We start from the raw sequence: 16722 nt of genomic DNA on the forward strand, positions 1-16722 counted from the left end.
GAGAACGCAGGTGCGAGTAACGAGGCGTATCGCCCCATCTCAATCCGTCCCACTTTTACATCCTCAACCTTTCCCAAAACAAAAAAAAAAACCTTCTTCAGGAAGCTCCCCCGGCCCAGGTGGTCATCTGTAATGTTGACTTTCTCTTTTGGGTCCCTCTTTGTTCAAAGTTCTCTTTCAAAACATGGTTAAGAGCATGCTTCCATTTACACAACAAGACGTCGGAGGTATAAAAGAAGCCTCCACAGAGAAACCTCGGTGCTGCTTAATGGGAACCCTGGGCCTGCCTTCAGACCTGGAGCCTTTCACACATCTTGCTCCATGCCTCTCCAATTACTTCCACTGTCCTCCTGCAACAAAGACCCGACTGACTGCCCTCTCCTTCCCAGACCCTATCAGTGTGGATCCACCTGAGATTTCTCCTCGCTATCTCTCCAGCATCTATTGAAACGAAGTGTCTTGTATAACCTTGTAAATGAGGCTGTTCCTAATTAGAAAAGAGGGTCTCCAAAGTGACTCATGTTAATTCGGTAACTCTACCTACTGCTTAGCTTTAAAAGCAAGGTCTGTGTGTGTTTTGTCCATAAATGCCCCAGAGTGAGTATGTAGGACTTTGAACAGTTTTTGTGCTTCGGTGGCCTGAAGCTGCCCGAACTGCACCGAATGAACTCTGGCAAAGTATTTTGCACAATTAAGGTCCAAGCCAAAGGCATACCTCTTTTTCAACAAATTATTTAATAACCCCGTCCACTTGCATAAAACTTATCTCAAAATACTTTCAAATGCTGTTTAAAACATTATTAAAAATTGAGATATTTAAACGTCATTGTGCCACAAAGATAAAGGCCTCAGTGTTTGGCCAAATTTTACAGCAAAGACATATTTAATCATCATTTGGCTCTTTGCAGGTGTTAATGACAGATCCTGCACAAAAAGCCTGACATTCATCCTTTATGAGAGCCTCTCTTTGTACCAAACATTCCTTTTAAACTGCATTTAAAATACCTCCTCGAGGAGCAATTCCCTTTGATTTTTCCTCTTCTCTCCATCATTTCCACATCTCTCACATCCCCTCTTCCCTTCCTTCACAAATTGCTCCGTTTCCACTCCCTCTCTTCCTCAGATTCCTACGCTGTCCCTCCCACTCAGCTTCCCTCTCCTCCCCACCTGCCCCCTTCCCCTAACACTGATCAAGTAAAGTTTGCACTAGCTTTTTTAAGGCAAGGCTCTTTCCACAGCTTCGACAGGTTATAACTCAACTTTTTTGTTTTATTTAAGGACATAACCATTTTGCCTCTCAACACAAACCTTTTGGATTGTTGTTGCCACTGCTGATAACCCTGTGCAGCTGGATTTGGTCAAGAGTGACCAGACCCTCTTCTCTTCTCGAATTCAGAAACTTCCTTCTCTGCCTCATTTCACTCTCTCCATCACCACCACTCTGTGGATGGTTCCTTGCTGCATGGAACACATCCACAAGGAGGTTTCCAAGTTAGACGACTAAGGTGCTTGATGTCCATCTTCTGAAGGCAGGTAAGAGCATCCTTTCCTCTTCTACTCATCCGTTGTTCCTTTATTTATGGCCTGACTAAACATCATGTTCCGAATTGTCTTATCTATAGGCTACTGTTGATGATATCAATATTGCTTCACAGTCTAATATAATTGTTGACTACCCTCTAAACCCCCCCCCCCACCTCTCCTGCCCAATCATCATCTCTTGACCGAAAGGTGATTACACATACTATTACTAATTTTTAGTATTAAGACAGAAAAACGCATCTTAACATAAACATTAACAGCACAATGTCAAAATTCAGACAACATTGTTTTCAACCTTCAAGTACCTAAACGAAATAAATGAGCTTAAGATGAGTGAAAACACTTTTGAAAACACGTGTGGGTTATTGGAGTGTTTTTTCTTTGAGCTTGACCTTGGAGATAAACATAACGTTGCCCGCTCATCTTCTGAGACCTCGTGGCATTATCTTAACTGCCCTGCTCAAAGGCAATAAGTCAACGCCAGTCAGATAAGATGGAGAATCAAAAGGGCGGTTGTGTTAATCTTCCTGTTGATGTATGATGAGAGGCTGATGACATTAGAGCCAACCTCTCTCAGCAGTGCTCACTAACGTAGGCTCACCTGAACACAAGTTAACCTCATGCCAACTAGAACTCACACATTAGAAAGATTTGAGAGAATTATCCTTACATACCTTATGCATCAACAGGATTGCATATGCAGTTTAAAAAGATGCGACTGTGGGTATGTGATTTCCTAAATCATACAAAAGTATTTCTTTAATTCCTTCATTTCTTTGGTCAGTTTTTAAAAAGAAGATGGCTGGTTCCAGACTGAGCTCCTCCAGGCTTTGGGGATTACGCTAACGAGTACTACACGCCTGTATAACCTCAACTCACATACTCAATTCACTACATTTGTATTCAGTGGCATCAACTGTAAATTGACACCAACAAATTGTGACAGTGATACTTAGTTTTCTTCTTTTAAAGTCACCAATAGTACAATTACAGACGATAATGCACATCAATCATAGGGACGAAGCATCCTTCCATTGTAAGTATGTGCAGTGCTGTCGGTAAAGAGCACAGGGAATCATCAGGGACTCACTCCACGCAGCTCTCTCTCCGCTCAGACACTGCTCGTACAACCTGAGTGACAGCAGAGCGGACAGCATCATCCCTCATAGAACAACGGCTTCTTCCCTGCCACAGTTACAGCGACGGGGGAAAAAAAACTGTTGAAATATGTGTGACAATAAGCCAACATTACCTCACCTCACTTATCACGTGCAATATGTGATATATTATTATCTGTACAATAGGATCATGAATCATATACCTTCTGATAAAGGAGCAATGCTCTAACCTGTGCAATATCCCTCTCAAAATGTGCAATATCACCAAATAACTCTTCCGCCTCCTTTTACAATCTAGGAACAGCCCTCCAGCCTATTTATTAACATTTGTTCCTCTCCTTTGTTGAGAACTTGTTTTTAAAAACTATATTTAATAGGCTACATATTACCACCTTTCTCTACATATTACCACATTATGTATAGTGTATTTTTTAAACTTTTATGTGTAAAATTGGTGGTGATGTATAACTCATCAATGTTTATATTCACCAAATACTCAGACAATAGTTAAAGTTTGGTTCTATTTAATAACCTGCCAACTTGGCTGTACGCTCTACTTTGCCAAATGGAAGCTTGCCAAGCCAAGCACTGAACAGTCCCAGGGGGCCACCGCATGGAGCTCGGCAATTCAAACCTACTCACTTAAAGCCATTAGTGCCCCAGTGTTTACGCCTCCCTCCCTTCAGCCATCAAGGCATGGAGGGATCCCAAACAGAAGTGGTAATGAGGTCCTAAGCAGCCTCGCGGCTTCAGCCACAGAGACACTGGAGCAGAGCAGGGCCAGTTCGGTCAGCGGCAGGGAATCGAGGCATAGAGAGGCCCGTAGTCCACTGTCGCTGGCTCACAAGGGAGTGTAAGGCAAATGTGATCCTGACACATTGTTCAGGCGTGAATAATGGGGCCTTTTCAGGGGTCCTCGGGGGAGACCTGGGAGCCTGATCTTAAAGATGTAATGGGACGTTGGTTTGATGGTTCTCCCTCCTCTCCACTTACATCTAAGGCACTTGTTTATGAGAAGTTGTCTTATGACTCATGTCTGTCTCCAGTTCCATTAACTTTAAGGGAAAGGCAAGACAGATAATGTGTCAGTTGCTTCAACATCCTTTTCCGTTTCTCTGTTTTTTAAGAATGGTGAGGCCAGGTTGTCCAGTCATTCTTCTCCACCTCTTCAGCATCTTTGTAAAGGCTGGAGGTATGAGTCATCCACAATATCAAATGCTCCATCTTTTAGGTTAGAGGAAAGTACCATTTAATGAGCTCTTCATTCTCCATTTAGGTAGTAAGGACATCCTGTATCCATATGGGCCCGACCATAGGGATCTAGAGACCCCCAAGATGGATGATGGGAGTTCTGCTGAAATTACTTTGCTCATTCAATTCTATTTCTTCAGTGTCCCCTACCGTACCATCTATGTAAGCCTTCATCAAAAGTCTTATTACTGCACAGAAATATAATATAATATAAAATACGATCTTGCAGTGTATGAAGCCTATATATGAATGTATGAAGCATGAAACAATACACCTCCGTCTGTTCTGCCCGCAGATCAACAACAACGGTGTGATCTCCTTCAACGTGCAGGTTAGCCAGTTCACACCAGAAGCTTTTCCTCTGAGTGACAGTCGATCCTTCATTGCTCCACTTTGGGCAGATGTGCACAATGGCATCCGCGGAGATGTGTACTACCGGGAGACCGTCGAACCAGAAATACTGGACAGGGCAACGCAAGATGTCCGGCGGTACTTCAAAACCTTCCCCACTTTCACAGCCACCTGGGCCTTTATTGCAACATGGCACCAAGTCACCTTCTACGGAGGAAGCCAGACAACTCCGGTATAGTCCAAACACATTTCCAAGAATACTGTTTAGCTTAGCCTAGCAACGTCTTCTGAGATAAACCTGAATCAGGAAAATCGCTAGCTTAGGTCAATCGAAAGTTTCAAGTCTATACATTTCAGAAATAACATGCTAAGTTGCTATTGCCCTTCTTTAGTGTTGGATGCTAGCAGTTTCCCCCTGTTTTTTTTCTAAGCTTGGGTAAAAACGTCCAGGACGTCTATCTACTGGAATAACAAGAATTTAGTTGCTGATTGGCCTAACCTAACCATAACCCTCTTCCAAAGTCCTTCTATATATTGACCTACAACTGATTGAATTGAATCAACAAATTGAATTCCTGGCAAAATTGTATTACCCAAATTGTTTTGCCTTCTGTTTAATTTTTCCAAATACGTAAAATGTCTCTTCAGCGACCATTTATACAGAATACAATTTAGTCAGACATTTGCCTAGTGACATTTTGACTTATCCACTTGGCTCTGGAATTCAGTTTTGGTAATCTACTGTGTGAAACCTTTGTTGAATGTGTCCTTTTTATAATGTTGTATCTGTTTTTTTCCTATTTTCACCTTCTTTTTGGATTGAAAGGTGAACACATTCCAAACTGTACTAATCTCAGATGGTGTGACGTCATTCAACATGTTCAACTACGGGGAAATCACATGGAGCACGGGAACAGCCAGTGGTGGAGATCCTCTGACAGGACTGGGTGGGACGACCGCTCAGGTAGTCTCACTATGCCGTAGCTTTTTTTATACGTACATTCGTCCTCTCAATGAAACATTTTACCCTAAAACCCTCACGTCTTTTCCCTTTTCAGTCAGGTTTTAATGGTGGAGAGATTGGTCGCTTCTTCAACCTGCCGGGATCGCGGTCGAATGACGTAGTGAACATCGAACAGACGACCAATGTAAATACCCCTGGTCGCTGGTTGTTCCGTGTAGACACTGAACTGATAGATCCCGCCAATGGCTGCAGCTTCAACGGCAAGTTCGAATGTCAAACAGTGATACTTATGTCCACACAGGCTTCTCCTATGAAGAACTGTACTTAAATTCCTCCTCTGTCTTCTATACATCTGGTCCAGGGCGATTTTACAGACGAGGGGAAGTTTTCTGGCTGTCTGACCAGTGTTTACAGCGATGTCGCTGCCTTGACATTAACAATGAAGTGCAATGCCAAGAGTCTCCATGTGGGCAGCTGGAGACCTGCGAGCAGCAAGAAGGGGCCTTTTACTGCCAGCCAACCCGCACCAGCACTTGCGTTGTTTTTGGAGATCCTCATTACCACACCTTCGACGGCTTACTATATCACTTCCAGGGAACCTGCTCCTACCTGCTGGCTAGGCCCTGCTGGGAAGTGGCGGGGCTTCCTTTCTTCAGCATCGAGGCCAAAAACGAGAACCGCGGGGTCGCCTCTGTTTCTTGGCTTAGAGATGTCACAGTGGAGGTGTATGGTCACAGAGTAATGTTACCCAAAGGCAGTTTTGGAACAGTCCAGGTGAGAATCTTCGGGCCCTTTTTTATTGGGAACTATCACGAAATGGGCCTTGTATATTCTCGTAAGGTGGAATTGTTTGTAGTATTTATTTGGGTTATGGGGCTACTTTAAGATTGGTTTGGTTTGTAAACTAATCACAAATTATCTACCTGGATGAATCCTAATATCTAAGTACAGGCAGACAATCTAGGATATATATGCTAAACATATTATTCTGATAAAGGGAGAAGAAGAAGGTGAAAGTATATATATATGTATACTGTATACATTTTCTAACATTATCCCGTTTTCTGATCATTCCTTTCCTTCACATCTCTAGGTGGACGGCTTGGTGAAGACCTTACCTGTCCAATTGCAGCTTGGTGCGATCAGGGTATACCAGTCCGGGGTTGCCATTGCTTTAGAAACAGACTTTGGACTATTGGTGACCTACGACGGCCAACACTATGCATCCATCTCCCTACCAAGTTCCTACTTCAACAACACTTGTGGCCTGTGTGGGAACTACAACGACGATCCCGCTGATGATCCTGTGCTTCCTGACGGCTCGCTAGCAGAGAGCGTGGTGGAATTAGGGGGCAGCTGGCGAGCAGAGGACACGGACTGGAGGTGCACAGATGGCTGCGCCCAGAACTGCAGTGTGTGTGACGCTCTCACAGAGGCCTTCTACTTTCGCCCCGACTACTGTGGGCTCATCAACAAAACCGATGGACCTTTTAGGGACTGCAGGGCCGTGGTGGACCCTACAGCCTTTGTGTATAGCTGTGTATATGACATGTGCAGCAACAGGGATAATATCACCACACTCTGCCAGGCCATCCAGGCCTATGCTCTGGCCTGTCAGGCGCTTGGTGTCACGATACGGCCATGGAGATCTCGCACCTTCTGCGGTGAGGTTCTGTTTCATCCAGTTATTGCAGGTCCTTCATCATACATTAATTCACTCATCTGACATAATCTCTTCTCTCTTGGTTCTTAGCTTTGTCATGTCCAGAGTTCAGCCTCTACCAAGTTTGCACAAGTGCCTGCCCGGCCTCGTGCTCGGACCTCACTGCCCCCCTCTACTGTGCTCACCCTTGCACTGAGGGCTGCCAGTGTGACCCGGGCTATGTTCTCAGCGGCAGCCGTTGTGTTCAGCTGGAGGACTGTGGCTGCGACCACAATGGCCTCTATTACCCTCTGAATAACACTTTCTGGTCGGGTCCCAGTGGTGAGGAAGGTGAATGTGCACTCAGGTGCACCTGCGGGCCTGCTGGGGAAGTCTCATGCTTCAACGAGTCCTGCAAGGAGGGTGAGGTGTGTGTTGCGGAGAAGGGCTTGCCTGGTTGCTACCCTCGGAGGGAGGGAGTGTGCTCAATCACCCAGAACTCAGTGACGACCTCCTTTGATGGCACATTCCTGCTGATCCCAGATGACAGCTCCTACTACCTACTGAAGTTGTGCAGTGCAGTGCCAGCTAACGGCTCGATGGTTGAGGTGAAGATGGGCAGGCGGCTGATGAACAAAGGCCCCAGTTGGAAAAGACCTGTGGTAGTTACAGTGGCAAACCTGGAAGCTCAGATAGGAGGGGTAGATTTTGATATAGTAAAGGTTAGTATTTTTCTCTTTAGAGCACTATCCTTTTTCTTATCTTCTTGCATACCTTTGTGACACCTTTTGTGTTCCAGGTGAATGGTGAACCAGTGTTGCTCCCGTATGTCCATCCGATGGAGACAATGATGATCTACAGAGCACCCGGAAATGCCACAGTGGTGGAGTCCCGTGATCTGCTTCGTGTCCAGTACACTCGCCAGGGCTTCCTCAACATCTCCCTCTCCACCCTCTTCTACAACGTTACCTGCGGTCTATGTGGCGTCTTCAATACCAATGCCACTGATGACCTCCGTCTTCCAAATGGACGCCAGGCGGAATCGACTGAACAGTTCGCTGACGGCTGGCGGTCTATTGCCGATGACCTCACTTGTAATGGGGACTGCGACGCCCTTTATCAGATGTGCACCGGCTTGCGCCTCTACCAGAATCCTTGGATGTGCGGCAACATCAATGACCCGGGAAATAGTTCATTTCTGGCATGTCATGCAGTGGTGAACCCCTCGCCATTCTTCAGGAACTGCTTGTATAACATGTGTGTAAAGGAAGGGAATCGTTCAGCCCTGTGCTCTTCCCTGCAGGCGTATGCCACTGCCTGTCAGGACGCTCAAGTAGACCTCGCCTCCTGGAGGAGCGCCACTAACTGCCGTGAGTTTATAGGTCTTTATTTCATGGCATTATTTTGTTTGTTAAAACAGTTAAAATCTGCTTCTGAGGAAAGCCGACATTTAGTTCTCCAGTTTGTGTTTTTTTTTGTGTGGTTGTTTTTGTGTTTTTCACTGTCTTTGCTTCCCTTATTCATTTATCTTACAATGTTCTTCTGTCCCAGCTCTTCCTTGTCCACAGAACAGTCATTTTGACGAGTGCACAGGTGCTTGCCCTCTGACCTGTGCCAACTTGGACGAACCTGAAGAGCCGTGCCCTCTGGCATGCCAGGAAGGGTGCCAATGTGAGGACGGTTTCGCGCTTCGCGAAGGCCTGTGTGTGGCGCGCAGCGATTGTGGCTGCATGGGCCACGGGCGCCAGCTGGCCACTAACCAGACCTTCTGGACGGACTGGGAGTGCCAGGAGCGCTGCTTCTGCAATGGTACTGACAACAGCGTATACTGTCAGCTCGCACCGTGTCACCCTGAGGAGTACTGCGAGGAGAACGACGGCCTGTACTTTTGCAAGCCGCGCACTGAGGCCCTGTGTGTGGCGGCGGGTTATGGACATTTTCTGCCATTTGGCGGCGTCCCGTTTGAACTGCAGAGTTCTTGTAGTCTGAGGATGGTCACCACCAACTGTGTTTGGGAGAACAGGGACCGCACAACCACGGGAGAAACTGTTCCTCAATTTAAATTGGCAGCTCGTAACGAGGAAAGGGACACAGGCCAGGCCATTTGGGTGAGGGGCTTTGTACTGGAGGTCTACGAGTATGAGATTGAAGTGTCTCGAAGCTACAAAAACACTGTCACGGTGAGTGCATGAATAGTAAATTAAGCAAGAGCTTTAAATACATAGTATTTTCATTACAGGGAATGTCCCCTGAAGGTCAGCGTGATTATGTGTGTGAAGACTAGTTATTTTTAATCAAGCCGATTGAATAACCAAGAGCAGGGTGAATTCCTCTTTGATTGGCTTAAGGTGGATCTAATTTCAATGGGCATCTTTTATCAGGCTGGATTTGGCTCAGACAAAACCCGGACCCTGAGCGACATTTGGACTGGGTTCACAAACCGTCTAAAAGATCTGAGGAGGAAAAGAAATGGCACACACACCAACATTTTTTTCTTTGTGTCTCTCTAGATTATTTGAGAAACGTGTAGAAGGTCTTTCAGTGATTCTTAATGTTATCCATTCATGACCTGGACTTCCTGACACACTTTCAAACATCCAAGGCAGTTTTATGACTTGGTGAAAAGTGCTTCAGGAGGAATGTGTTGGAGCATGTGTGTGTGTGTGAGTGTGTGTGTTTCAGATGATGTGCATCATAGGATAATAGTTAAACCTGTTGTGGGAGTGGAGGCCGTTTTATTGAATCTCTCTTCTCTCAGGTGAACAAGGAGCGTTTGTACCTTCCTCTGAAGCTGGGCCCAGGGAAGGTCAACATCTTCTCCTGGGGCACGCAGCTCATTCTGGAGACAGATTTTGGCCTGAAGGTCGTATTCGACTGGAACACTCTCCTCCTGCTGACTTTGCCCCGCGACCTCTACAACGCTTCCTGCGGCCTCTGCCAGGGCATGCCCTTGTCCCCTCCCACCCTTACCACCACTGACTGGGGCATGGCCTGGGCAGAGAGGGACACCTTCTGCCAGGTGGGCTGTGGAGACTCCTGCCCACGCTGTGGCCTGGGAGAGACCAGCGCGGCGAATGACGGCCCTCTCGCGGTGGCCGACGGCGACGTGAACCTCGGCGCGGACGATGGGGAAAACGAGGTTGACACAGGCATACGCTTCCACATGGGAAACGGACTGTATGTGTTTGTGGAGCCCGAGGCCGTGAGGCTTTGTGGGCTGATTGTGGATCGGGGGGGTGCGTTTGCACGCTGTCACAGCAAGGTGGCGCCGGCGTTTTTTTATCAAAGCTGCCTCCAGGACACCTGTTTGGACCAGGGAGCTCAGGATACAGTCTGCAACTGGCTGCAGATGTACGCCAGCACCTGTCAGACCCAAGGCACGCCCGTTACGGGCTGGAGGAGCGACACGCCGTGTGGTGAGTGTCTGGGCTCAACGTGACCTCACCATGCACTACAATCACATGTCCTCATGTTCTTTGTGTAACTGTGAATAATCAAAACGGTTTCAAAAGGGGATTTTTGACTAACTATTGTCTACTATTCCCAGTAACAAGGACATGCTTCATAAAGGTTTACTATTGAAATTTCCATTCAATGCCATAATGTTGCGTATGAGCCACTATGGGTCATACATTTTAAACCCTGGGAACATAAAACCAGGAATAACAGCATGGTTGTACACAATCAGGTAGGTGAGAGGCATGTTTGGAGGGTTATTCCGTTATTACGGATGGAGCGTGGCTACTGCTTCTAGTTTTGTGCTAAGCTAAGCTAACCATGCTCACCATGCTCTGAAAAATTGAAACTATATTGAGCCACATAAGCTCTTAACGTGGACGCTTCATTCGAGACTTATATAAAATATTCAACTCAACCTGGGAAAATGAAAATGCTCAACGTGCACAATGTCTTCAGCGCAGTCGTCCCCTAATACCTTTGCCTACCTACCTGCCCGCAGTCCAGAGCTGTCCACCCAACAGCCATTACTCCAGTTGTGTGCCGGTCTGCCCGCCCCAGTGCGCCCCGGCCCGGGGCCAGAGGGACTGCAGCCAGGACTGTGTGGAGGGCTGCCAGTGTGACCAGGGCTACGTGCTCAACGGCAAGGGCTGCATCCTGCCTCAAAACTGTGGCTGCTACACTGATGGCAAGTACTACGAGGTCAGTCTCCCGTCCAGCACGGCACAGAATAAACTCGCTTTCAAATCAGGCAGGGGTTACGAACCTCCACAGCAAATGCGTGGCTTGCAATGTTGCGTCGGAATTTAGAATTTTTAGAAGGTGGCTGAAACTAAAGATTATTGTCTTTTATTAATTGACACATCATATAGGCTGTGAAGGCCCATCCAACATTTCATATGATGAAAAACTCACTTTTTCTAGTGCTTTTGCACATATATTTGTCAATCTTTATTGACTACAAACCCTAAAACAGTGAAATATTGCAACCCATCCCATTTTCTATGGACTCAGAAAAACTATTCAGATTCTGCTCCCCCTCCTGTATGTTGGCTTATAAGAATATACATCCATTCACACCAGTATCTCCACACACCTCGAGAACTTGAGATGATGCACCAACCATAGTCTGACCATTTAAGTCCATCAGAAACAAACCAGGCTTTTTTGGAGGGGGGGGGGGGTTTATAGGTGTATTCAGACCTGATTTATCTTTTAGAAAGCCCATAATAAAATGATTCTAGTATTCCGCCAATCAACTAATAAATAACAAAATGAAATGTTCTTTTCAGCCCAAACAGCTCTTCTGGAACAACGACTGCACCAAGCGCTGCCAGTGCATCGGACGGAACCTGATCCAGTGCGACCCGAGGCGCTGCAAGGCCGAGGAGGAGTGCACCCTGCGGTACGGGGTGCGCGGCTGCTTCGCGCGGCGCTCCCAGCACTGCGTGGCGTCCGGCGGGGGGGTCTTCAGGACCTTCGACGGGGCGTCGCTGCGGCTCCCGGCCTCCTGCTCCTTCGTCTTGTCCACCAACTGCCGCAAGCTGCCCGACCTCTCCTTCCAGCTCATCGCTAACTTCGACAAATGGAGCACACCCAACCTCACCACCATATCCCACGTCTATCTTTACATCAACGAGGAGAATATTCTCATCTCCGGCAGCACTGTCAAGGTGAACGAAGCGTTGGATGCTCGTGCGTTTTATCAGTATACATCAGCCGCATTTTGGAGATTTGCTTCAATGTTATTTTGACGCAGCAAGTTTTGTTGACTCTGATTTCAACTAATTGCTAATTGCAAAGGTTGGAGGAGGAAAACTCATTGTTTTTTTAATTTGTTCTTAACTCCCACCTATGTCATAATCTTGTCAATTCTATTATGAACCCATTTTAAAGTACTAAACATTGTTTAATTTCAGTGTATAGGTTTAATAAGACATATACAAAAGAGAGGCGTACAAAGATAAGACTCGTCCTTTATTATCCTCACAGTAGTTTAAAACCTTCTAAATTAATCTAAAACGAAACACTGTGTCCTGTTTATTTGTATTTCTTTCACCCGAGTTTTTAACTCCAGCAAGTCACGTTCACAGGTCAACGGCACGCCGGTGTCGGTGCCGTTTGTCACTGGGCTGATGACGCGCCTGTCGACGTCCGAGGGCTTCATCGTCATCGACACGCCGCAGGACATCCAGGTCCGCTACAACCACTTTAACACCCTGAGCATCACGATGGGCCAGCGGCTCCAGAACAAGGTGTGTGGCCTCTGCGGGAATTTCAACGGAGACCCCAGCGACGACTACATCACCTCCAGGGGCAAGCCGGCCCTCAGCGCCCTGGAGCTGGCCCAGAGCTGGAAGACCAACGGCATGCAGAACAGGTAGGTTGGTGGGGGGGCTACAGACATACATGGTACTCTATATGTTGTGTATAATCCCACAATTCCTGTGGACTTCTGCTGTATAGCTTAGAGACTCAGGATTCCTTCAATCCTTCAATCATCACTCCACGCTCATGGCTTGCACGCTTTACGGATTTAGAAAAAACAGCCGCATAAGCGAATAGGAATATTGATAAAATAATAACTCTAATAGCTGGATTGTCGCTCTGCCTCCTCCAGCTGCGATGAAACCCAGTTCGTGGCTCTGGCTCAGTCCTGTGACAACACGGAGGTGCTGGCGCTGCAAAGCGAAGACGCCTGCCAGAAGCTCACCCAGCTCAAGGGTTTCTTCCAGCCGTGCCACGGCCTGCTGGACCCCCGGCCCTTCTACCAGTCCTGCTACCTGGACGGCTGCTACAACCACCGCAAGGCCCAGGTCTGCGGCTCCCTGGCGGCCTACGCGGAGGCCTGCCGCTCCATGGGCACCCTCACCACCAAGTGGATCACCCAGGAGAACTGCTGTAGGGTCTCTTGTGCTCTCTCAGCACTCACCCTCATAGGCATCATCGGGATGCTAACTAACATTAATAAGTGCATTAATATGAGAGTTCAATCCTCCTCGTTCTTTCTGCCAATTTTGTTCTTTTATGACACATTCGCAAAAGGCCTTAGTTATTCATTTTGAAAAGAGTAAATTCTTCACCATTTTTCTAGTGATTTCTATACTAAAAAAGGTAAACCAGCCATTTTGAGGAGATAAACATTTGATGAATTTAATACATTTATACATTTATTGAAAACTTGAGACCAAATGAGACCAAATGAATGCATGCAGGTGGAGTTAAATGACTCATGTATTTTCCTCAAAATACTTAAACAACCAAAATATTCACTGGACTTTTAAATTACATTAAATATTATAAGTAACAGTGGCTCAGAGCTGTACTGCAGATATAAATGTTCAACAAGAGACATGCGTCTCCTTCTTGGGCGGACCGTGTGTGTGTGTGTGTGTGTGTGTGTGTGACAGCTAACATTGTGCGTGGACCTGTCTTTAGCAGAATGGATCTACGACCCCTGTGCGGGAGACATCTGCACAAACTTCACCTGTGAGCTGGAGAACGGAGGCGACCTGTGCGGCTGCCCGGAGTTACCTGCCAGCACTGGAGGTGGAGAGCTTTACAAAGCAACCATGTCCTCATGTATTATCCAGTTTAAAGCCTGTCCCAGTAGAAAAAATCTTGATTTTCTTGCTACTTGATGTCTGTGTGTGTGTGTGTGTGTGTGTGTGTGTGTGTGTGTGTCTGTGTGTGTGTGTGTGTGTGTGTGTGTGTGTGTGTGTGTGTGTGTGTGTGTGTGTGTCCAGCAGGTGATGATGACATCATCCAGGCGGAGGTGAACTGTAAGCATGCTCAGATGGAGGTCTCCATCTCCAAATGTAAGCTCTTCCAGCTGGGCTTTGAACGGGAGGACGTCCGGGTCAACGACCAGCACTGCGCCGGCATCGAGGGAGAAGACTTCATCTCCTTCCACATCAACAACACCAAGGGACACTGCGGCTCCATCGTACAGGTCAGCTGACATATTTTCCTTTTCTCACCCGCTCCTTTGACTGGAGCTTGTTTTGATTATGCTTTTGAACTGTTTATATGCCTTTATTCTTTTTACATTTTAGGTTTGACAAAATACTTTTACGTCCAATAAATGTGTATGCAGGCATTTATTTGATCAAAAATAAATCAAATATATTTCTTATGGAGACTCAATACCGAACTCAAGGCTTCTAAAAAAAACTCCTGCTAAAATAGTGCTAAAAAAAATGTGTTTAGTTAAATAAATGAAATATACATGGTAATTAGTACGTTTCCATGGTGCACCGTAAGGCAGGCTCACCTGATTGGTACTGACCTCCTCCTCCCACGTGTCTCCCGTCCAGTCGAATGGCACACACATCATGTACAAGAACACGGTGTGGATCGAGAGTGTGAACAACACCGGGAACGTCATCACCAGAGACAAGACCATCAACGTGGAGTTCTCCTGCGCCTACGAACTGGACCTGAAGATCTCGCTGGAGACCGTCCTCAAGCCCATGCTCAGGTCAGCCGTGGAGCCCACGTGGAGATAATGGTTTTTTGCGTCGGTAGAAAACAAAATGCTAACCACCAGCTACGCCCCCCCCCCCCCCCCCCCCCCCCCCCCCAAACCCCCCGCAGCGTGATAAACCTCACCTTACCGACCCAGGAGGGGAACTTCATCACCAAGATGGCTCTGTACAAGAACTCCTCGTACCGGAACCCGTACAGGGAGGGCGAGGTGGTGCTGAGCACGCGGGACATCCTCTTCGTGGGCGTCTTCGTGGAAGGCGCGGACGAGAACCAGCTCATCCTCATCGTGAACATGTGCTGGGCCACGCCGTCCCGCCACAGCAGCGACCGGCTCCGCTACGTCATCATCGAGCGAGGGTGAGGGTACCCGCGCCCGCGTCACCGCCCTCTCGTCGCGGCACGCCACCGGATGGTTTGGCAAGCGAGACGTCCATCCGAATGACAACCTCTCCTCCCCCCCCCCCGCCCCCCCCCCAGGTGTCCGAACATCAAGGACAACACCATCGGCATGGCGGAGAACGGCGTGTCCCTCACCTGCCGCTTCCACGTCACCGTCTTCAAGTTCATCGGGGACTACGACGAGGTGCACCTGCACTGCGACGTCACCCTGTGCGACTCGGAAACGAACGCCTGCAAAGTGGTGAGGAAAAGCCCCGCGGCTAGGGGGGGCGGGGGGGGGGGGGGGATGGGGAGAAGGCGGAACGCGCGGGGGGGGGGGGGGTGTAAAGGCCCTGTCCGCTGTGTTGTGATGCGCTTGTCCTGTGCACCCAGAACTGTCCCCACAAGAGGAGGATGTACTCGGGGGACGGCGATCACAGGGAGCACATATTGACCGTGGGGCCCATAAGGAGGAGAGGTACGTGGGGTGTTTCTCGGGGTCAAAGCAGAAGATATAGTTCATAGTTGAGCTCCTCGTGTCCTCAAGGAACATTTCATCGGCCCGGGAACGCGTATCGCTTTACAGGAAATGATTCGTTTCCGGATCTGAATGGGGGGGGGCCCCCTTGCCGCTTTTTTAGCTTTTGCTTTTGATTCCCATCACTCGCCTGGTGGCTCGTCTGCCTTTCAGAAGCAGACTGGTGCCAGCAGGAAAACGGAGGCTGCGAGCAGATCTGCACCAGCAAGACGACCGGACCGGTCTGCAGCTGTGTGACCGGGATGCTGCAACGAGATCGGAGGAGCTGCCGGAGTAAGCACCGGACAAACGGGGGGGGGGGGGGGGGAGCATGTAGCCTGGCAACACCGTGTTTAATCCAGTTTTGACACAAACACTACTTTGATGCTGATGTAATAAAGACACTCTCATTTACCTACTGTATGAAGCCAAGGTATATACAGTGTACAAATATGCACTATATTTAGATATCTGTGTATATGTTTATGTGTATACTTCACATACCACACATACCACACATTTTGTGACGCAGCAAGAGGAAAGAGGCCTCCGAGCATCCTGTATGATGAATGTTCTCTTCCTTTCGCAGGTGTGAGCTCCAGCGGTAACCTCACGCCTGCGATGTCTCTGCTGAGCATCGGCGCTGTGGTCTCCCTGCTGCCGGCTCGCATTCACACTCTGGTCTCCTAACAGCGTGCAAAGGGGGGGGGGGGACGCGTGAAGGAGAGTGCAGCGCAGGAAAGACTTGAAGATGCACAAAGTTGTATCGGCAATGATTTAGCGAGTAGAGCCGCTGTGTTGCAGTCGAAATATCCAAACCGGACGCTGAGCATTGGCAAATGTTTGAGTCCACTAATTCCACGGAAGCTAAACAAGAAAAATAAGTCAGCATCTTCTCCTTTGCCATTACTTTTTTTTTAATAACAGGACACTTTACTGTCCATTGTCATCTACTTAAAGCCACTATGTGAGGACTTTTTTTTTTAAAGAGATCTTTAAAACTATTATTATAACT

The 16722-nt window shown here is 47.7% G+C and overlaps 1 protein-coding gene across 1 annotated transcript; it reads left to right on the top strand.

The window, feature by feature from the left end:
- Window positions 1-3788: 3788 nt before the first annotated feature.
- Window positions 3789-16417, top strand: tecta (tectorin alpha). The gene is made up of 23 exons (XM_037466904.2): window positions 3789-3858; window positions 3937-4073; window positions 4207-4494; window positions 5089-5226; window positions 5321-5486; window positions 5588-6000; window positions 6320-6890; window positions 6980-7590; window positions 7668-8201; window positions 8527-9048; window positions 9627-10284; window positions 10827-11026; window positions 11617-11997; window positions 12418-12704; window positions 12945-13225; window positions 13763-13873; window positions 14074-14276; window positions 14641-14804; window positions 14921-15169; window positions 15290-15452; window positions 15584-15668; window positions 15882-16001; window positions 16297-16417. Exons 1-23 carry the CDS (start codon window positions 3789-3791, stop codon window positions 16395-16397), a joined length of 6453 nt encoding a protein of 2150 aa, XP_037322801.2. The 3' UTR covers window positions 16398-16417.
- The last annotated feature ends 305 nt before the right edge of the window (window positions 16418-16722 follow it).

This window comes from Pungitius pungitius, chromosome 16 (assembly GCF_949316345.1).
Source record: "Pungitius pungitius chromosome 16, fPunPun2.1, whole genome shotgun sequence".
Taxonomy (NCBI): Eukaryota; Metazoa; Chordata; class Actinopteri; order Perciformes; family Gasterosteidae; genus Pungitius; species Pungitius pungitius.